The sequence below is a fragment of the Chelonia mydas genome, chromosome 18 (assembly GCF_015237465.2).
Source record: "Chelonia mydas isolate rCheMyd1 chromosome 18, rCheMyd1.pri.v2, whole genome shotgun sequence".
In the NCBI taxonomy this organism is placed as follows: Eukaryota; Metazoa; Chordata; order Testudines; family Cheloniidae; genus Chelonia; species Chelonia mydas.
In genome coordinates, this window is record NC_051258.2 from 15194786 (window position 1) to 15218278 (window position 23493).

The following is a 23493-nucleotide window of genomic DNA, read 5'->3' on the forward strand; positions in this document are numbered from 1 at the left end:
TCAATTCAGATCAGCTCCATTGATTTATTAGTCAGAGCTAATGTTTATTTTGCCTTTACAAAAGGTCACAAGAAGATTTTTTTTTTAAAAAAAACATACATAATAAACAAAACGGCTGTCTAAAGGAAAGGCAATGCACAGAATGACAGCTTCCAAACACTCACACCTGGGGCAGCAGCAACAGCCTTTGCTTAGCTGGCAAGTTGGAACAAGGAGGACATTCACTTTAACAGTAGCAAGGGAACCCTGTGATAGCTCAAAGCCATGAAGTGCACCAGAATTTAAACTCTTTGACAAAGACAAAGTCACCCTTTGGGGTCCGTTCCCTCTGGCTCCTCCCGTTCACCCCACCTCCCACCCCAGCTGTGGGTCTGTACATTCCACAGCTGGAGCAGAACAAACCCCGTTCTCGTCCTCGTTTTTATAATTTTGCTGATGTGATTTAGCCACACCCGTGAGAGTCATGGTAAATGTTGGAGAATTAATGAGGAACTGGTCAAATTTCACAAGGTGGTGGGTGGAGGGTGCAAGAGTAAATAGTGCTTTTCCTGAGTAAGAATGATACTTCAAAATCTTTGGCTGAAAGGCGTTAGAGAAACATCAAATGCTTTACAAACACCAGTTATGTCACACAATGCCTCTACTACAGATATGGAAACCAAGACACAAACAGGTTAAGTGACTTGCCCAAGGCTAGATACCAAGCCAGTGGCAGCATTAGGAGTCCAGACTTCCCATCCTGTGCTATAACTCACAATCATTCCCACCTGATTTCACTTTTACAGTTACTGCACCAAATCACAACATTCGGTAGTTCACACAAAAGGAAGCAAGCAAAATAACGTTAGAACAATAAATCGCCATGGAACTCTGCTTTGGCAGCATGAAGGTGACACACTGAAATTATGGAAACGTGTCAGTGTGAGGAATCCAATGATCCGCCCAAATGATTACAGAATGTGTGATCAGGAATTGTAGAGACGTACAGAATTGCTTTCAAAATAATTCCGAGCTGATGAGATTCCTCTGTTGAGTAGGCCTTATCAATGGGACTGCATTACATGTCTGTACAGCTAAGGATAACACAGTTTATTATCATTTAATAGAAAAATGCAAATTTCTATTCACCACGCATTAATATTTCCAGTGCTTGCCTTAACTTATAGGCCTCACTTCATTATCTTGCCAAAAATCAGAGGAGGAAATTGACGTCCTGGTTTGAGGTAGGTGGTATTTGCATTTTCTTTGTATGAACTCTGACTCAAAACCTCATCCTGGCTCAGGGAGCTTTTAGTCATCAAGAGATTTGTCTCCAAAGTTATCGGTCTTTCCTGGAAGGGGGCAGGGGGAGGAGGGCAGGGCTAGGAAACTACATAGCACTCGGATGGTGTCAAAGAAAGACACTGAGTCTTAGCCAAAAGACCACATCCTTTGCTGATGCAAAGTAGCTCCGGTGAAGGAGATTGACCACAAAGATGAGGATTTGGCCTTTAAAATTAAGGCAGAAGGGATTCATTCTACCAGTGGTGGTACCCTATGAAAATCTGGGGTTCTAGTTTAACATAATTCAAAACTTCTGGGGCTGGATCCGCAGCTTGCGTACATCAGCGTAGCCCCACTGAAATTGCTGGTCTCGTCCATTGCACTTCTCCGGTCTATACCAGCCGAGGAGCTAGATCTTGGAGGCACAATTTTCCCTTGGCCCTGCCCAAAAGTGCAAGTCCTGGCCTTTGTTTTGTTTAGAAGCTGGGTAAGAATTATTTACAAAGCAGATTCTTTATGGTTTGTAAATAGGCCTCAGGTTGGGTTTTTGATTGTATTTTTAATTGACTATTCCTGAAACAAAAATGGCTCCCAGGGCAAAAAACAAATGTTCCCTGAGGTGTCATGGAACCCAAAACACCCCCATGTTCTCCTATCGCTAAGCCAAGGCTCTTGCTCTGCTGCAAGAATCTCTGCAAACAAACACAAGGGCCTTTGATTGTCTCCAGAGCAGGGCTCACAGACACGTTAAGTGACGTAGCCTCAGACTGGAAACTATACAGGGACAAGAGCTGTGCACTGAGATTTGCGCCATCAGCAAAAGCATCAAGGAAATCCTGTTTCCACCCGAGAGCAAAACGTTTCACAGATTCAGAGAGAGCTCCCCTTTTCACCTACCAATGGAAGACAATACGGGGCGAGTGGAATACAATATGGTTGACTGCAGTATTGCAGACTAAAAATGCTCCTTTAGCCACACTTTGCCCCTCTCACTCCCTTCATATATGTCCAGCAGACACATGCGCCGCCTTGGCAAAACACCTGATGAAAACTTCAGTTAAGTTCCCCAGGGACATACTCACATGGCCAGGAGAGAGGCAACTGTAGGGCCTCATGGAGAGACCCTGACACACCACAGAAATGCAACACAGTAAGGGAGGTACCCCAGGGTCATGAGCAGGGGATGCCCAGGGGAAAATCAGAGCTGGATATTCTAGTCCCGGACTGAGTTCAGGAGGGCTTGGGCTCAGAAAAGGAGGAACATAGAGCTGGGATTCTGGCTGCACTAAATGTCAGCTTGAGTTAGTTTTTCCTCAATTTCTAACACAAAATCTGTTACAAAAGCCCACTTCTTGCTGCTATGTTTAAAATTGCCCCTTTGCCCCTCTCTGCTCAACGTTTGACAAGCCCAGCTCTGCTTCTTTGGCAGCAACTCTCACTCCATCTGCAACTTCAGTGTGGCCCCACACTAGGGCAATAAGAGAGTTTTCCTTCAGCGATTTTGCCTCCATGTTCTTCCTCTGGGAACTGGCAGCTGTAAGTATCTTCGACCAGGCGGCACGTCGGTGGCAGCAGAATGCTGGGATGGTCAGGCTCTGTAGGGAGCACCCCCAGGGAAGGAGCAGACATTAGGTTTCGGTTGTAAGGAATGGGAAGCAGCATTTCACGGGTGTCTGACAGGTGCACCACATTCAGTGATGAATGAGCCTACTCTTGCTGTCCACCCGGAGATGTTAAGGTATCGTATCGCCTCAGAACTTGGAATGAGTCCAGGTGAGGCCCGCAAAGATCTCAAGTGCTGCAACCCACATGGAAAATCTATACTATGCACTATACACCTCAACACAATGGCTAGTACCTCCTGTTTTGGAATGTCTGCCGGAAAGTAGGATGCTTAGGGGACCCCCATGATAGGCCCTCAGCCAGGGATTGCCTCATTTCTGCCCTCAAGTGGATGGATCATGAGCCTTGAAAGGACACGATTGGCTCGTTGTCCATAATACTGGGACAGATTCTGACTGACACTAAGAGTGAGTCTACACTGCAGAAAAACCCTTCATGGAAGCGAGTCTCAGAACCTGGGCAAAATATAGCAGGGTGTATGTTCGGGCTCTGACTTGCTCCCCCAAACACCAGGTTTCAGAGCCCAGGGTCCAGCCCAAGCCCAGACTCCACACTGTTATGGTTAGCCCCGCAGAGTGAGTCCCATGAGCCCGAGTCAGTTGACCTGGGCTCTGAGACTCGCTGCAAGAGGGCTTTTTTCGCAGTGTAGACACTTAAGGCCCCTTTGTATTGCTCAGACTGGGTAAGGGGGCCGTGGACTGTGTGTGAATGTATTTACCTCCACTTAAGAGCCCCATTGCACTGCTACGGCACTATCTAGTGCCTTCATGCAACCCATTGCACTGCTACGGCACTATCTAGTGCCTTCATGCAAACGAAAATCTGACCCTCGGTGTTGGGTGGGGTCTCTAACAGGTTAAGCCCAAGTCCAGCTCAAGATTCTGAACTACATTATACCTTTAGAAGAGCGGGCAGTATAATCTTTGCTTGTTCATTCCTCGCACAGTCACACACCCTGCAGGCCACAAATACTTGTGCACACAGCATAAACACACAAAACCAGCCCCTCTCCCCGCTGGTTGCTGCTGCGTAAGCAAACCAGGAAACAATGCCTATGCATCCAGAGTGTCTGCTTCGGGACACACATCACATCTGTATCTACCTGGTCCCCATGCAGCTCTCCGCCCTAAGCATATTTACCTTTGCAATATCCCTCTGAGGAAGGGATGGGGAGATAAATGCACAGACAGGTTTAGGGCATGTCTACACTGCACTCGGAGGTGTGATTTTCAGCTCAGGTTGGCATACTCACGCTAGCTTTAATCTAGCCAGCATAGCTGAAAATAGCAACGAAGACTCGACAGCATGAGCTAGCAAGGTGAGTACATAGCCACTGTTCCAAGTGGGTTTGCACAGCCTGCGCTGAAGGGTTTGCACACCTCTTGACCGCTATTTTAAGCCTTGCTAGGTAGATTAAGGATCCCGTGAGTGTGTCGACCTAAGTTGCAATCACACCTCTGATTGCAGTGTAGACATAAACTGAAGTGGTTTACCCAAGGTCACATAAGAAGTCAATGGTGGAGCAGGGAACTGACCCAGGTCTACCAAGTCCACAGGGCCTTAGCCACTGACCCATGCCTTCCTCCCTTCAGCTACCATGAAATAGTCCATACAGATGCACTGACCTTCAATGATGTGGAGTTTCTCTTTCTTCAGTGTCCATAAGCAAAGGTGCAGGAAGAAAGTCATCAAGATGAGAATGAATACACCCAGTGCAGTCAATATCGCCAGGATGGTGGTGTACTTGGAATCTGATGAGCAGGGGGAGATGAAATGAAATACATGGCCATGGATCACATGACCCACAGCCCAGCCCTGTGCTACAGTGAAGCCAATGCTTCCAAGAAAATGAGGGAGCACTGTGTTAATCTACGCCTGAGTCAGACGGGGAACTAGGAAAGGGAAAACCATAGTACGGGTTATTAATCACAAAGGTCAGAACTGGCCTGGGATCATGTGTGCAGGAGATCATTGTTTGTGGGTAGCATGCATGATCTCTACATTGCTTAAACACGAGCGTCCTCCTCTCTCTGTGTTGTAATGAGGACCTAATATGTCTCTATCTTTTCATCCATTTACTTTTGGCTTCAATGGAGTGTCACAGGGTGCAAGTCAAACTCAGCCTAGGGTTTCCCTGAAGGAACACAACACACAATGGACCAAACGTTTACCCTTCCTGCAGCTCCAGTGACCTGGCCCAGTAGAAATAAAGATATCTGCATACAAAGGGCCTGGTGCTGCTGAGGCCCCTCAACTCCAATGATCTCTGAGAGCTGAGGGCATTCAGGACCCCATCAGAGATGGTTGGTACCTGCCAGGATGGGGCTCAATATTTTTCCCCATTAGTAACTTGAGTTTCCAGGGTCTGCTGTTAATTGACATCTGGGTGAGTGGGACCGACAACTGGCACATGGTGCGGGAGTCAGAGACAGATGGAAATTTGAATGTGGGTGATGAACTGCTAAGTTGTGTCTCTTGAGAGCGCCCTATTAAAGAGCAGCAGATGCCGGATGGAAAACTCTGATAAGCTGTTTGCTAAGGAACAGTTCTATTACCACCCCTACATTTCTCCTCCTGACCCTTTGATGGTTATTATTATTAGCAGTGTTTCATGATGTTTAAATCTGGGCTTCTCAGCAATTCATGCTGCTTCATAAATACCACAGGGAACTCAAGGGTTATTTCTTCCATGCCAAGCAACCATGATGTCACAAACCAGGATCGTGCCTTTGTCTGGGGATCATGATCTTAAATGCCTTGAGGAAAGGAAGAATCTGAAGTAAATGATCTGCCATCCAGGATGTACCTTGCTGCTGAACTGGGGTCACAGCTCCGAAAATGCCACATTCCACATTATGGGTACGATTTCCTGGCCTGATTGTTCGTAATCCAGAACTCTCACAGCTAAGAAAAAGGCAAAGCATTGTTAAGAACATCTCTCTCTGTTTCTGTCCCCCGCTTCCTCCTTCTCTCCCACTCCACCTGTCTCTCTTTCCTGTATTTTTTATTTCTTTAGAGCACAGCTGGCCAAATTATGGCTGCTCTGGCTGGATACACTGGACCAGTTCTGCTGAGAAGCTTGTTAAGATTCAATCCCACCCAGACCCAGTTTCAAACTGTATCCATGCTTGGGTCAATTTGTGGCTTTGACCTGAAAGTAGGTGAAAAATGTGGGGTTTTTTTGATTTCCCCAAGTTTCACTTTAAGATTGGTTGGGTACAAAACCAAAGAAAAGATTCATGTGATATCCTGCCAAGCAAAAACACCTGTAATAGTAACCCAGCGGACTCTTGGATAATTAATTGCTGTGGCTTTAATTTTTTAAAAAAATTTAAAATTAACCACTTGAGGTGTGTATCATGAATATTGCCAAAGAAGAGATCTATCCATAAATACGTACTTAGTCCAAGGCCTACAACAGCTGTTCAGAGTGTCAGAATAGGTTCCATTTTTACAGGGTTCACAGGTGAATTTGAAGTGATCAGTGCCTAGGAGAGAAAAGAAAGGGGATTACTTCTGGGAGGCAGCATTGCTGCATAGAAAGACAAGTATGGTCCATCTTCAAACATTTCAGAGTAAATATGGAGAATGGAGAGGAGAGCTAATAACTGATGATATCAAGAAAGAGAGGGGTTTAATGCCTATCAGATACTCAGCACAATTAATATTAACAACAAAGGGGAAGGAATGCAAATAAATCTGTTAGTCTTTAAGGTGTCACCGGACTCCTTGTTGTTTTTGTGGATACAGGCTAACATGACTACCTCCTGATACTTAATATCTGGAAAGACACTGGGACAAATTAATAAACAATCAATCTGCAAGTACCTGGAGGACAGTATGGTTAGAAGAAATTGCCAGCATAGATTTGTCAAGAACAAATCATGCCAAATCAATTTAATTTTCTTCTTTGACAGGGTTACTGGGCTAGTGGACAGGTGGGAAGCAATAGATGCTATACCTTGATTTTAGTAAGGCTTTTGACACAGTCCCACATAACATTCTCATAAGCAAACTTGGGAAATGTGGTCTAGATGAAATGACTATAAGGTGGGTGCACAATTGGTTGAAAGACCGTACTCAAAGAGTAGTTATCAATGGTTCACCGCTAAATTGGAAGGGCGTCCTGCAAAGATCAATCCTAGGTCTAGTACTATTCAATATTTTCATTAATGGCTCAGATAATGGAGTGGATAGCATGCTTATAAGATATGCAGATGACACCAAATTTGGAGAGGTTGCAAGTACTTTGAAGGACAGGATTAGAATTCAAAATGACCTTGACAAATTAGAGAATTGTTCTGAAATCAACAAGATTAAATTCAATAAAGACAAGGGCAAAGTACTTCATTTAGGAAGGAAAAATCAAATGCACAAATACAAAATGGGCAATAACTGGCTACGTGTTAGCTCTGCAGAAAAAGATCTGGGGATTATAAGGGTCACAAACTGAATATGAGTCAACAACATGATGCAACTGTGAGAAAGGCCAATATTCTGGAGTGTATTAAGGGGAGTGTGGTATGTAAGATACAGGAGGAAATTGTCCACATTAGGAAAGATGTGGACAAATTGGAAAGAGTCCAGAGGAGAGCAACAGACATGAGAAAAGGTTTAGAAAACTTGATCTATGAGGAAAGGTTAACAAAACAGGGCATGTTTAGTCTTGAGAAAAGAGGACAGGGGGGAGGGGGTCTTCCAATATGTTAAGGGCTGTTATAAAGAGGATGGTGAACAATTGTTCTCCATGTCAATTGAAGTAATGGGCTTAATATGCAGCAAGGGAGATTTAGGTTAGATGGTAGGGAAAACTTTCTAACTCTAAGGGTAGTTAAGCGCTGGACTAGGCTTCCGAGGGTGCTTGTGGAATCCCCATCACTGGAGATTTGTAATAACTGGTTGGACAAACACCTGTCAGGGATGGTCTAGGTTTACTTAGTCCTACCACAGTGCAGGGGGCTGGACTTGATGACCTCTCAGGTTTCTTCCAGCCCTGCATTTCTACGACTTGGGGGAATGGGATGAATGTAAGAAAGGAGCACTTTAAGATGGGCATTAGGAGAAACCCCTGAGGAGGGAGATCCATTAGATTGTAGACTAGTCCCCTAAGAGGAGGTAGTGGGAGCGCTATTATTTGGGATGTTGTAGAGAGAAAATGAAATAACACTTCATTTCGGGTCAAATGAAATGTTTCGTTTCCATCATTTCAAAATGTTCCATTCCGACTTTGACCTTCCCTCCCACCCCTTTTTTAGTCTAAATGTTTAGACTCAAGAAACCAAAATGGGACATTTTGAAAATTTCAAAATGAAATCAATGCATATCTTACACTTGACTTTAATGGGATTTGAATCAGCCCCCTCCTTAAAATCCACCTGTTTGTTTGGGCCACATCGCTGTAATTTCTGAGCACATCTTGCATATTTACAGAGCCATCAGGTCAACCCACCCTGCGAGATAGGGAAGTATCATTATCTTTCTTTTATCCATAAAAAATAAGGCAGTGAGAGATTAAATGTTTTTCCCGCCAAGGTCTCCCGAGAACAGGACTGGCTCCAGGCACCAGCGCTCCAAGCAGGTGCTTAGGGCAGCCGTCAGAAAGGGGCAGCAGAATTTCTGCAGTGGCGGCAATTCGGCGGCAGCTTCTCTGTTCCGCCATCCACGGCGGCAATTCGGTGGCGACAGGTTTTTTCACAGCTTGGGGCGGCAAAAACGGTAGAGCCGGCTGGCCCTGCCCAAGAAGCCGGCATGTCGCTGAGCTGGGACTCGAGTCCACATCTTCTAGGTCTCAGGCCAGTGCCTCAACCACAAAACCGCCCTATCTCCCCATTGTTAAACTATGATTGGCTGCTAAATTAAAACCTGCTATTCCACCTTTTTTTCATCTATTCTGGTTTTTTAGTTCCCTTTTCATTTCCCTTCTTTGCATACTCGCTGTTATGCGCCAGAGCTGTGCAAAATATTAGCAATTAGATTTGAAACCTGGTCTTTCATGAAATTGGATCCATGTAATGACCCCTCCCCTCCAACCCTATGCATTTGGTAGGTCTACAATCAGAAAGAGGACTCTTTTGGAGTGAAATATGGCCAAATTTTCACTCTGTCCATCCATCATTTTTATATTACGCTCCTCAGTTTAATTTCTGAACACACAAAGATGATCTTATTATAGAGTAAAATACTAGAGACGAGTTTTTGCAGTGAAATGTGAAGAATTTTGACATTTTGCCTGTTTGGCTGCAAAAAACACATCTTTTGAGGTAAAATTTTCACAACTCCCCTGCCGCCCTGCCATCACCATAATTTTAGAACTGCAAAGTAGCCCAGAAAGAGCTAGCAAATAATTTTTTTTTTCAGGATCTGAACTGTTTACTTCATGGACTTCAGCCACTTCGAAGCTGATTCTTGGCTTGCTGAACCATCTCCTCCTTACCACCGGGCAGCTTCCAGAATGCACCCGTGTAGAGGACGTATGGACAATGTCTGCTGACTGACGCCCCTCCCCACCTTCATGGAGCTCAACTTGGCAGACTCATTTGCGTTCCTATAGTTACCTGATTTGTTCAGCTCCGTCCCCGCCTTGCACTGAGGGAGTGGCCCGCAGGTCGTACATGGAAGATTACTACACTGGTACCCAGGACTACACTTACAGGTCGGTTTCAGGATGTCAGGGCATGGATCCGAAAGGCCGCGTGTCACTAGGAAAGCAAAAAGTTAGACTTGGTATAACAGAGACCAGAAACTGGCTCTTGTTATTTAACCATGGGCATTACTGGGTGATGCTGGAGAACCTCCTTCTAGGCAGGAGGGTGCCTCTGGGAAGGATATATAGACATGGGGCCAAACACTCTCTCAGTTACACGGGTGGAAATCCAGAAGGACTCTGTTTCAGTCAGTGGGGTGGCACTGAGGTAAACTGTGGAGAATCTGACCCACTGTGACTCCTCCAGCACACTGGGATTCCTAGAGTATGTTGTTAGGGTAGGTGAACCCTGGGGCCAAAGGTAACCCCCAGAAGTCCCTGGCTGTCCCCACCTTTAATGGGAAAATGCAGCATATTACAAATGCAGGCAGTTGCAGTCCACTGGTACTTACTGCAAATGTCAGGCCTGAGTACTGTGAGGTGATGGGTGCTGCGTGACCAAAGGGAACACCGCACAGGCTCTGCGTTCAGCCTTTGGGCTTCCAGTCTGTTGGCGAAGCCCTGCATAGTCGGGCAAAGCCCTGTGTCAGAGGGCTGCCCACAGGATTCCAGACCACCAGTGCCATAGTTCTCATTCCCTGCCCCTCCCTGGCATTCAGACATTTGCTTCCAAAATAAATTGACACAGAGTCAAACCAGAGAGCCAACCCTCTCTGCCTTCCAAATTGGGAGAAGCTCAGCTCCAAATCTAGATCTGAACTCCGCAACTCATTCCCATCTCTAATTTTTGACACCCTTTAAAACAAAACGGAACAAAAAAATGAATGATGAGAGACTCCAGAGGTCATGAAAATGAAGGACTGATCACATTAGCTAGGGCCAGGGCTTGTCACACCAGGCCCAAGGGGGCTATTTAGAGGAAAGAGAATTGCATGTTTGCCCAGCGGTTGGGTAACATCACGGGCGAAACAGGGAAAGTACAGATCAGTGCAACAGGACGTCAAACAAAAAGGTGTGTGGCAGCGGTCAGGCATCAGCGATTTCCTGAGCTGATGCTGGAATGTACAGGGGGATTCACCGGATACTCCTCAATTCACCTGTCACTCATTGGCCCCTTTTATTTTTTCCATTCTTGGATGGTTTGGAGCAAAACTAATGGAATGACTTCGGCATGTAAAGAAAGTGAGCTGCAGGAACAAAGAGAGATTAGAATACTTTGTTCTGTACATAAAAAGCCTGTGAATTACGGGCTACTAATGAATCACTCCTGACCACCCTCAATTTGCAGCCAACTCAAGTCACTCAGCACCTTGTAGGATAAAGGCCCTGGGGCTGGCTGAGCTGCCATTGGCTGGCCTGGGATTACCCACCTCTTTCTTCCAGTGAATTTTACTTTTGGTGAACGAGGCTGGATTGGCAGACTGCCCTGGGGACCTGAAACCCTCCATGCACAGAACAGGGGCAGCATGGACAGCAACTGCAAAGCAATCTCCCCACACGCTGCCCCACCAGTGTGTCTCAGCGCTGCCCTGGGGCTGACGGGGAATTTAGTCTCCATGGCCCACTCATTCTGTGACTTCTCTGCTGAGACAGCCAGCTCAAAGGTGTGACTGCCTGCGGTGGATGTGTGAGACTGGGAAAGTGTGCTGAGACTCAGTGACTCACTTAAAGGCTAGGGTGGGATGGGACAGGGGTACTTCACTGTGTGCGAGCATCACACCTTTACACTTGTCCGGAATCTGACCTCACAGTCACATAATGTAACAAAACCCTTGTCTAGGCAGTAAAATTGCCTGCGAGAAAAATGGAACACCACAGCTGATAATGTTGCCATTTCTGTATGAGAACAGCATTTGCTGTTACACCATCCAGGGTAAAATTTACAATGGCTTCCAACCCTTCTGCTTCCAAGCATCAGTTGATCAGCAGTTGTGTGTATTGCACAATTAACTGCTCTGAAGTGTCCAACATTGACCACTGTGATAGACATGATACCAGACCAGAAGAACCTTAGATCTATGCTGGTGTGGCAATTTATAGATATTAAAGATAGAAGGGACCATTGTGATCACCTGGTCTGACCTTTATAAGACAGGCCATAGAACCTCACCCAGTAATTCCTGCATCAAGCCCATAACTTCTGAGTGAGCTGCAGCATATCTTTTAGAAAGACATCCCATCTTGACTTCAAGACTACAAGTTATGGAGATTCCACTACATCCCAGTTTCATTCTTCCATGAACATCCTAAGACCTGCACACAGTTTGGAATGACCCTGAGCCTCTGGGCCTGGGTCCCTATTACCTTGCACCTTTGGTTGTCATTTAGGCCTGTGCAAAGTATTATGATTTAGTGGCATTTGACACCCACTTTGCAAAGGTGTGAATAGCAACACCAGGGGCAAGGCTGGGGGAGAATCCAGCTCTCCGACTTTTGGTCCCACAAATTAGAGCATTTCTAGCCCGAATGCAGAGGATGCAACTACCCTGCTGGCTGAGAGATCTGGCAGCGATTCCTAATGAGAGCTGGGCGTGGCCAGCATGCTCGAAACAAACCACCCCTCAGCTTTGGGATGGTCCTGCATCCAAAGCCAGATCCAAATTTTGCAGCCTGCTCTTTCCTATCCCTGCAAAGAGACAACCCAAAACCAGAGAGCCCCACACTGGCAACCTTTGGGTGCCGGCAGATTCAAAAACAAGAACACAAATCTAGTCTGAATTTTGCAGCTCAGGCCCCTCTCTGATAACAAGAAGGGGGAAGCCCCTGCTTCTTCTTTCCTTTGCACACACTGCTGCTCCTGTCACACTGAAATTTGCCTTCCCCATGTTTATTGATTCTGTGGTCAACATGCAATGTGGACAAGACAGAGGAACCTTCCCTCACCCCCTTACCTGAGCTGCACTTGAGGCAGTTTGTAATACCCTCCTTGGTCACCACTTTGAATTCATCATTGGAGCACTCGGTCGCCAGAGCCAGCTCCACCCGCAGCCAGAGGTCCATCAACAAAACCAAGCAGATCCCCTGCCTGGGGAGACAGAGTCTTCTTTGCTCGGCCATATCTCAAGCTGCTCTCCCTGTGAGTTGCTACAGCTCAGGTACCTTGGCTGGGCTTATTTCAGCTCGGCCCCTGCCAAGCGCCTCCTGTCTCTCTGATGCTTTCTGAACTGGCAGAGCACTTTTTGTAGTGTGTGGCTACCACCTACATGTGGTTTTCTTCCTCTACGCACAGTTTCTGTTTCGAAGGGGAGGGGGCAGGGAGAAAATTGACGCATCATCAAGGCTTTGTATTTTGATGCAGTACAAACTAGCTGGAATTGCTACTAAGGACAGGGTTAAGGGGCCACTCACAAAGGACAGCAGTAAGGATGGAGCATCCTGGAAACAGCAGGAGGAAATTTTCAAAGGGGCTTCTCTACACTTGCAAGTTAACTTGGATTAAAGAAGGGTTTGAATGTTGAGCTATTCCAGAATCCCTCCTTGGATAGATAACCCTGGGGAGTCCAGGTTTTCAACCTCCATTGCATTCAGTGGTTGATGTTTTGGGGATCATTCAGACCAGTAAGAGGTTCTGTCACCACCTGCCTGGTAACTTTTGGTGCCTTAGTGCTGTATTGCTGTGCTATGTATGGATCAGAGCCTTGATCCCAGTAGCCAGCCTACAAGCCTAGAAAGGTCTCACCCTAGCTTCCAGCAGCCCAGTTACTCCTTGCATGGTGACCTCAAAAGCCCTTCCAGTCCTGAGTCTTCCCAAATCCGTTTACCGGAGTTCTTCACTACCAGACACTTGGATTTTACTCCTCTGGTTTGTCACCCCCGAAGGAGTGAAATCTGCTCCCCAGTTATCTGTTCATTTTGGGACACACATACCATGCAGCACAACAGAGACTTGTCTGGGCTAAAATTATACCAAAGGTTTATTTTAATAGAAAAACCACCGATCCAAAGAGGAACAAGTAAGGCGAAGCAAGCACATCCAAGTTACACAGAAAAGCAATGTAAAGACACAACCTCAAGTTTTACAATTATATATTAGATAAAAATGCCTCTTCTAGTGCAAATTACCTATTGCCTTTGCTCAGTTTCCCAGCGTGCCCCTTAGCCCTAAGTGGGGATCCAGTCTTCACAGACAGCCCCCCACCTTCAAGACGGTCCCTCGGTTCTAGATACCCTTCATGTCAAACCCCTTTCCTTTTAACTGGGTTTGCAGATTTTTCTGAAAGAAAGAAAGAAAGAAAGAAAGAAAGAAAGAAAGAAAGAAAGAGGGAGAAGTTCCCCCCATTCTTAGTTTTCCAAGACTGGGATTTTCTGTTCAGTTTCAAGTTGTTTCAGTGTTTTCCCAATAATCGGAATGGTCCTTCACTTGTCTTTTTCTAGGTTGTACAATGCTAGGTGCTTGGAACGAGTCTTCTCTGGCTGGGGAGGCAGGCTGACCACCTTCCTGCCTTGCTGACCATCTCCCTGTTGTGAGGTGGAGCTGCAGGTTGCAGCACGAATTATGAGCACAGTTTTATCCCTACACAAATACATCAATTCACAACCACAGTCTGTCTACGCATCTCAAAGGACCGTCACATTCAGAATATTACGAGCTTTCCTAAAAGGCCTTACTTGACATTGTTTTATATATAATAATATTGTATTCAACCAGTTGGTTCAATTGTTTACTCTCTGGGGTGCAGACCCCCTGTTCTCCTCTTGGGGTGTCTGGACCCTGACCATCACACCAGGTTAGCAGGGAGGAGGCAACATATCAGGACAGATGGGCCCATTGGTCTGATCTAGGGTGAGGGGTGATACTGGGCTAGATGGACTCCTAGGTCTGATCTGGCCCATCATATTTTGTGTTCCATCATTTAATTCCAGGAGAGCTTGATGTGTCTCTGAACCACAACATGGATTTCTCTTGGGGAAGGTAACACAAACTCTGGGCTCTCCCTCTCCTGTCCATCTCCACAAGGGAATCACTCATATGTGAATCCTTCTGTGTTATCCAGAGAGAGAATTTCCAGCTGCTCAGAGTCAGACACTTTCTGTGGCAACAGAGTCCTCCCTGGGGCCCCAGGGCAGTTTGGGGCCAGCGTTCTCTGGGCCCGGGCTGTCACCACTGCCCCATCCCTTTCTTCAGGCAGTGGCTAATCAGTAGATCCCACCGGTCTGTGGACCAGGCTCCCTGAGTCTGTGAAGTTCTATATTCATAGAATAAAGAGGGATGGAGGATGTATTGAATCACTCATTTGACTAACATGCTTTTGGACTAGTCAAGTAGCTCTAACTTGGGAATCTATTTATTTATTGCAAAGAGACACAGGCTACAAATCCCCACGTTTGATAAATAAATGTAAATGAATTGAGCAAAGTTATACCAAAACATTCTCATTGTAGGAATTCCCTTCTGTTTCACACAATCTCTAATTCATTATCGTACCTGCTTCTAAGCTCACATAAAAGCCTTCAGAGACTTTCTAACCATTGCATTCCTAATCATTGCAGACCAAGCTCAATAATGCAGCTTTTCTGATTCAGTTTGTGCTTAGCGTTACAGCCATCTCCGAACTCTGGACTAGAAAAGTCTTAGATTACTGTCCACTTCCTTAACCACCACGGGCCAGGTCCTGAGCTGGTGCAAATCAGCGTAGCTGCAGTGAACTCGAGGAAGTTGAGTCCATTTACAATTGCTGAGGATCTGGCCCCAAAGTGGTAATTTTCAACCCAGCAGCTGCTCAGGGAAGTGTCTGTGAGATGCTCTCTCGCTCTCTCTCTTTAAAAGTGCTGCACTATATGCTATATGGAGTGCTCCAGAGAAGCACGAAACAACCTTTTTTGTTTCAAAGGTGGTGGAAGTTACCAGGGGGACAGCCAATTTAGACTTGATTCTGACCAGCAGGGAGGAATTGGTTGTGAATCTGAAGGTGGAAGGCAATTTGGGGGCAAGTGATTATGAAAGCTATTCAATTCTAGTTCATTCTAAGGAAAGGAGTGAGAACAGCAGAATACGGACAATGGACTTCAAAAAAGCAGACTTTAGCTAACAGACTACTGGCAGGTAAGGTCCCATGGGAAGAAAATCTAAGGGAAAAAGGAGTTCAGGAGAGCTGGCAGTTTCTCAAAGAGATAATATTAAAGACTTAACTACAAACTATCCCATTACAAAGTGAAGCACAGGAAGAATAGTAAGAACCCAATATGGCTCCAACAGGAGCTCTTTAAGGACCTGAATATCAAAAAGGAATTTTAAAAAAAGTGGAAACATGGAGAAATTGCAAAGGAGAAATGCAAAAGAACAGCACAAGCATGTAGGAACAAAATCAGAAAGGCTAAGTCACAAAATGAGTTATACCTAGTAAGGGACATAAAAGACAATAAGAAGAGGTTCTTTAGGGCCAAGAGAAAGAAGAAGGAAAGCGTAGGCACTCTACTTAGCAGGAAAGGAGAACTAATAGCTGATAACATCAAGCAGGCTGAAGTGTTTCATGACTATTTTGCTTCAATCCTCACTAAAAAGGTGAATGGTGCCCAGATACTCAACACAATTAATATTAACAAAGGGGGAGGAACACAAGACAAAATAGGGAAAGAACAGGTTAAAGGCTATTGAGATTAGTCAGACATATTTACGTCAGCAGGGCCTGATGAAATTCATCCTAAGGTATTTAAGGAACTAGCTAAAGCAATCTCAGAACTATTAGCAATTATCCTGGAGGCATGGGTGAGGATTACAGAACAAACATAGTACTTATCTTTAAAAGGGGAACAAAGAGGCCCCAGGGGATTATAGACCAGTCATCCTAACTTTGATATCTGGAAAGATACTGGAATAAATTATTAAACAATCCATTTGTAAGCACCAGAAGATAATAGGGTTATAAGGAATAGCCAGCATGGGTCTGTCAAGAACAAATCATGCCAAACCAACCTAATTTCCATCTTTGACAGGGTTACTGGCCTAGTGGATAGATGGGAAGCGATGGACATGATGTATCTTGATTTTAGTAAGGCTTTTGACACAGTCCCACATAACATTCTCACAAATGAACTTGGGAAGTGTGGTCTAGATGAAATGACTATAAGGTTGGTGAACAATTGGTTGAAAGACCGTACTCAAAGACTAGTTATCAATGGTTCTCTGTCAAACTGGGAGGGTATAATGTTACAGGATTGCAAGTACTTTGGAGGACAGGATTAAAATTCAAAATGACAGTGACCAATTAGAGAATTGGGCTGAAATCAAGAAGGTTAAATTCAATAAAGACGTGGGCAAAGTACTTCACTTAGGAAGGAAAGATCAAATGCACCACTAAAAAATGGGGAATAACTGTCTAGACCGTAGCACTGCTGAAAAGGATCTGAGGGTTATAACGGATCACAGACTGAATATGAGTCAACAATTGGATGCAGCTGGGAAAAAGGCTAGTACCATTCTGGGGTGTATTAACAGGTAGTCATATGTAAGACATGGGATCTCATTGTCCCATTCTACTCAGCACTAGTGAGGCCTCAACTGGAGTACAGTGTCCAATTTTCGGTGCCACACCTTCGGAAATATGTGGATAAATTGGAGAGAGTCCACAGAAGAACAACACAGATGATAAAAGGCTTAGGAAACCTGACCTATGAGGAAAGGTTAAAAAACTGGGCACGGTTAGTCTTGAGAAAAGGGTGAGGGAGCAACTCAGGATGGTGATCAATTGTTCCCCATGTCCACTGAAGGTAGGACAAGAAGCAATGGGCTGCAGTAATCTGCAGCAAGGAAGATTTAGATTAGATATGAGGAAAAGCTTTCCAACCCTCAGGGTAGTTAAACTCTGGCATCAGCTTCCAAGGGAGATTGAAGAACCCCCATCATTGGAAGTTTTTAAGAACAGGCTGAACAAACACCTGTTAGGGATGGTCTAGGTTTATTAGGTCCTGCCTTAGCACAGGGACTGGACTTGATGACTTCTTGAGGTCCTTTCCAGCCCTCCATTTCTATGATTCTATGTTCTACTCAGATGGTGATGGACATGGCATGAAAACATAGATACAATGGAACAAAGTGTCTCCCTAGGATACTTATAGAGCCCCGTTATCTCAGCACCTCAGTGTCTTTCCTGTATTTATCCTTGCAACCCCACTGTGAGGTAGGGAAGTGCTAATATCCCCATTTTACAGATGGGGAGCTGAGGTCGAGAGAGACTAAGGAAAAGAGAGACTTGCTCAGAATTTCGCAGGAAGTCTGTGGCAGAGCAGGGAATTGAACCTGGGTCTAGCCTCAACCACTGGCCCATCCATCCTCTGCTAAGAGCATTAAACTTAGCTCTCTCTTGCAGAACCACAGCTTTGCAGGACCAGCACAGGGAAGTCATGCAGAATGTGACAGCTAACCACCGGCCCACACAGTTTCGATTCCAAATGTTATCGGGAAGCATAAGCATGCGCTGCTTTTGTCATCTGCTTCCTTTCTCTCCCCCTGCCTTTCTCTTCCCATTACAGCTTCTTTCTTGTGCTTGAGGGTCCTCTGCCTTGCACTTTGTGTGGTCACGTTACAGGTGCAAACTGTGGGCAAGGTGGCTTTAAAATGCTTTCTCCAGACAAGGGAGAGGAGAATTCTGAGGCAGTTTTTCCATGGGTGACCACACCAGTTTCCAACAGTGACCACACCAGCGTCAGGGCCCACAGTGGGAGTTTGGTGCTAGCGAAAGGTGTTAGGTTGACAGCCCTCGAGACTGACGTCGTCTTCACCAGAGAGCAGACAAACCACAGGTAACATGGGGCAAATGCATGGGTTAATACACCCCAGTGTGCTCTCCCCATCTTCTGGGGGGGAGGGGTCATCACTGATAGAGGCAATCGTTTGCCTCTCTGCTGTCACTGCAGAGAGCGAGTCAGCTGGGCCATTGCCCGAAGTGAACAACATCATTTATTATTCCTATTAGCACCAGAGCACCTAGTAGCCGCAGGACCCCATTGTGCTCGGCGCTGCACGAACACAGAACAGAAACAGTCCCTGCTCTAGGGAGCCTACAATCTAAACAATATTCAGGGAAGTCCAATGGCCTGTCATACAGACTAGTGGTCCCTTCTGGCCCTATAATCGATGAATCTATGAGTCTAGATGGGAGGCTGGAGTGTAGCTGGCTTGCTCAGCTGCCCTGGGTGTAGGGGAGAGAGTGGGGATTTCCTTTGTCCCCTATTACATCAAACAGAGTCAGCCACAATGCTTGCGCTACATGAGTGTAAGGACAGCTAGAGCCGAGTCGGGCACTCCACCTCCCACAGCGGGCACGGGGCATTGGGTGTGCGGCCAAAACCTCTCCATGGCATCTCTAGGATGCCGCGGCCGGGGGCAGCGGGTCTGTCCAAGTCTGCCGCCCTGCAAGATCCCTTCAGCGAAGGCCCAGGGACACCACAGCCAGGAGGTGTGCAAACATCGCCGCTTCCCTGGTCCCTCAGGGGTCTCCACAGAACCCTGCCCAAACTCCTCGCCCACTGTACGTGGCGCTCACTCTGGAGAGGGTTGAGGAGGGGGAGTCTCCTCTTGGGTTGTTCCAATGTCCTGGTCAGGAGCGTCGTGGGGATCAGAGCAGGGCACTGACGGGCTCAGTAAGTGCTGCTCCAGAAGAAGGCATGTTGACTCCTGGGCCTCACGTCAGCACTCCCCGTCTCCACTCTCCCCTTGGGCTGGGCTACATAACCCATCATGTAGCTCTGCGTCCGTGGCAGAGAAGCACCCACCTGCACTAAGAACGCGCGCCGGGCCGGGTGCTCCCAAACAAACCCTCCCCAGTCGATGCCACGTCGGCACTGGGAGCAGCCGCCCCGTCACCTCTTTGACTCGGCTCTGTGGCTGTGCGGTGTGGGAGGGAGCAGGGGCCGACCCCTGGCAGAGGCCCTGCCTTCCCCTTTCCTTGCAGCATGAGCTGGGTCTCGGCCTGCGTCCCTGGGCTTCCTCTTTGCCCGCCGCTCAGAAGGCATCTAAGGTGCCACAAGGAGTCCTTTTCTTTTTGCGGATACAGACTAACACGGCTGCTACTCTGAAACCAGAAAGTAAAATGTTTACATGCAAACCAGACGCCCTCATCCATCTCTGCAGTGCGGCGCCCCTGGGAAGTGAAACGGAGAGCAACAGCCCTCAAGAGGCGGCCTGTGGGCTGGGGGTGAGTTCAAAGCAACAAGCCACGTCACCGGCAGCACTGTGGGCTGATGTCAGAGATGGGCTCCACGCTGGGGAGTCACGTGTGGGTGGGTGGGTGCCTGGGGAAAAGCCACAGCGCGGAGAGACCCTTTCCTGAGAGCTGGGACGAGTGGCTTTGCTGCCAACCTCCCAGCCCTGCCGCTGTGGCTTTGCTCTGCATCCCCACAGCACTCTGCCCACGCAGACACGCTGCTTAACAGGCCCTAGAGGAGCCCTGACTGCTGAGCCAAGGGGAAGTCCACTGGAGTTGCAAGGGCTTGACACCTCTCAGCAGCAGACCCTGAAAGCCACACAACAAGGCCACTATCCTTCTGAACTAGACGGGACTCCCTCCAAAGCGGATTTATAATCTGCCGGAGGGGCAGCAAGCTAGGACAGATGCTCTCGTGGCTAAGCCACAGAACTAGGAGTCAGGAGACACGGGCTCTATTCCAAGTTCTGACACTTAGGCAAGGCACTGTATCGCTCTGTGCCTCGGTTTCCCCATGTGTATAAAAGGGGATAATAATAATAATTCTAGCCAGTCTCCAGGAGAACCCAAACAGACAGGAGCTAGGGAGGGGTTAAAAGTTTCCAGTTAAATTAGAACAGACCAGGACTTTCACTCAAAACTCAAACCAAAGATGGACCCTTGAACCATGTCTAGTTTGCCCGTTTCTTACAGGAACCGTAACCACTCTTCTTCCCCGCGGCGTGAGCAGCACCCTGTCTCCTTCTTCTCCTCAGTGCACTAAGGATTCCTCATCCCCCAAGCTGAGCATGCAGGACATGGAACAGACCCATGAGTGTTGGAGCTGTGTTTTCCTGCTAGCCCTAGAACTACCAGCTCAGGCTGTGACCTGACCGGCCAGAACAGCAATAGACTTGCGAAAGCAGGCTAGTCCTGAACGCTACAGATGGGAGGCAGCTAGGCTAGGCCCAGCAATGACACTGCTACAGCGCATGCTGGCTAATGACGGGAGTTGGCCCCAAGCCCCAGTGTTCAAGTGGTGCTTGCCTCTGGGCTTACCGTTCAGTCCAGTATAGGTGCATAGATTTTAAAGTCCAAAGAAGCCAGTCCAGCGGCTCTCAGCCATCGACGTACCAATCCCACGTCACCACAGAAACAAGCCTCAGGACTACTTCTCCCATCTAACAAGTCAAGTTCGGTCTTTGGAGGCTGGGCCATGAATCTAACCTCTCACTGCAGCGCACCCTAGAATCTTAATGTCATACACGGAGCCACTGAGGGACCTGACGGGTCTGAGGAGAAAAGGTCTCACATGAGAGAGGTGAGAAAGATGGCAAGTAGCTACGTGTGATGCACTGGGTGTGGCAGACCTACCCCAAGGTTGTGTTAATCCCTGGGCTTTCTGGCCTCTTACATTCAACATGGAAGTTTACCTGCTGTATTATCAATTCATGGTATCTCTCATAATGCAGTAAACCAGAACCACCTTCGTGCCTGCCACACAGGTTCACAACATACACAACATCTGCAGAGGTCCGTGGGAATTATGGGTCTGAGCCAAAGCCCAGGGAAATCAACAGGAGTCTTTCCTCTGACTCCAAGAGGCTTTGGATTATGGCCCACCTTCACAAAGAGTTTACAAGACTGGGCCCTAATGCTGCGAACACGGAGAGGATTTCGCAGTGTTGTACACTGACAGCTTCCTAAAGAAACACATGGTCCTGCTCTTTCCATGTTGCAAACACACGTTATGCAGGGTTGCCAACTCGCCATTTCATCCCATGTCTCATGATACTTGGCATGTTTTTAACGCCTCGGCTCCAGTCGCCATGTGCTTACATGAGAATTGCAGCTTTCAGTCAAACAAAGGAGGGAGTGTTCTAGCCCTCCAGGCAGATATTAAATAAAAAGAACCCCAAATGTGTCATTTTAAAAAAAAAAACCCTCATGATTTTTGCACACTTGAGGTTGGCAACCCTGCATTTACACCAAATGCAGACCAAACCCATTGACCCAATCTCTCTCTCTCACACTCATATATACACTTAACCCTGGGGAACTTTAGCTCATCCAGATTTTGCAGCTCCTGCACGTCTCCAAATTCCTTGCTCCTCATTAGCACTTATAGAAGCTGGCAGCCCCCCCATGAGAAAGCGCAGCCCCAAGGGGCACACACAAACAGCGTGCCATTGTGCCAGGAAAGCGGAGACAGCACTCCCAGCGGAAAGAAACTCTTGGAATGATGCCGCGTAACTCTGAACCTGCAAGCGGAGCACAGATGGGCGGGAATAACAGGCGGCTCCTGGGCGAACTGGGCTGAAGAGTGGAGCGTGGCTGAGCGCTGCTGGTGCCAGAGGAGAAAGATGTGGAAGGCAGAGCAGGGGATGCGTAGAGGAGAGGAAGAAGAGGAGAGAGCAGTGGGAGTTGCAGTCTAGGTCTGAGCCAGGAAACAGAGACTGGGTGGGTGTGGGAGGGGGCATTGAGGGGAGAAAGCTCCTGCAATGCCCAAAGGAAGGGCTGAGCTGGGGAGTGGAGCACAGGGGAAAATGGGGAAGTTGGGCTGCTCAGGTGGTGCTTCAGGGCAGAGGGGAGACTTGGCAGTGACAATACCTGTGGGACAGGTATGAGATGGAGAGCAGCAGCTAGAAGGTCACAGGTGTTGCTGAACAGATGCAATCGGACCCTGCAATTAACTATTTCCCTGCTGCACGCCATTATTGTCAACTTCGTTTCCTTCTAATTTAGTCTCTTCGTCATCGTGGCAGATTTTGCTTCAAGTGACGCACTCGTGCACCGATACCCTCCGAGAGTGGAGCACTTACAAGAAAAGACCAATGAAAACAGCAGTATCTCTGGGCCTAAACCACAATAATCAGCAGTGACCTTTTAATGCTGGTATCTGGGTGTGAGATCAATGGGGCTTTTTTCAAAGTGTTCTGATTGATCTCAGAACTAATGTCATTTCACATTTCAGCATCCTGCTTTGGCCTCTTGCCTCGCTCACGCCAGCCTGGGACAGCTGACAGTGTCACCGCGTGCCAGCGAGGCTGCTTCTGACCCCGCATGGTGCTGCCAAGCACCCTCAAATCCCTTTAACCCCCAAAGTGCCATTGTCAGACAGTACCGTGTGTTCATCACTACCTAGGCCGGACTGTCAGGAGTAATATGCTGATACATTTGGCAGCAGTCAAGGGGTTAAATAGGCCCTCATAATTAGCCATTGCACGCTAAGGATCTTAAAAATAAAATCTAGCCTTCCTTCATCAAGAAATTATAAAGCAACAACAAGGAAGAGAGGAATACCTGGGTTCGAATGCTGGCTCTGCTGGTCTCCTTTCAGTAAGCCATGTCAGACCATTTTCAAAGGCAGGAGACTCGCATCAGGCACCGTGGCCTGATTTTCAGAGGCACTCGAACACCTGCCGTTCCCAGAGACTTCTCCTTTGCCAACAATTCCCAGACTAAGCCAAAGAAAGCAATAGGAGCTGAGTTCTTAAAAAGATGCCTATGGGATTTGAATGCCCAGCTCCTATTAAAATGAATGGGTGTCGGGCACCCAAATCCCCTAATCAGCTCTGAAAATCTCAACCAGGGCTTCTAATGGAACCTTAACTGCAGCGCCATGAGCATGGTCTATTGTGCTGGTTCAGTCACTATACCATGCGCATGGCTCTGTTGCTAACGCGCCTGGCTCTCCGTTTCAACCTCTCTGTCCTGTTTGATGTTGTTTTGCCCTGACAGGCAGTGGCCAGAGGGCTCCACATCTCCTGGAAATGAAGCCCTCTGGCCACTGCATGTCAGTAACTCCAGGGATGATGTAGTTCCTTCTATTTCTTTTCATGC

General features: G+C 47.2%; 1 protein-coding gene across 1 annotated transcript; it reads right to left on the minus strand.

Annotated features, from left to right (window-relative positions):
- Positions 1 to 13064, minus strand: TNFRSF18 (TNF receptor superfamily member 18). The gene is made up of 6 exons (XM_007070202.4): positions 12421 to 13064; positions 9441 to 9584; positions 6287 to 6374; positions 5693 to 5790; positions 4512 to 4637; positions 1 to 2858 (listed from the first exon to the last, which is right to left on the minus strand). The coding sequence occupies exons 1-6, from the start codon at positions 12584 to 12586 to the stop codon at positions 2716 to 2718; spliced, it is 765 nt and encodes a 254-aa protein (XP_007070264.2). The 5' UTR covers positions 12587 to 13064; the 3' UTR covers positions 1 to 2715.
- Positions 13065 to 23493: the final 10429 nt, after the last annotated feature.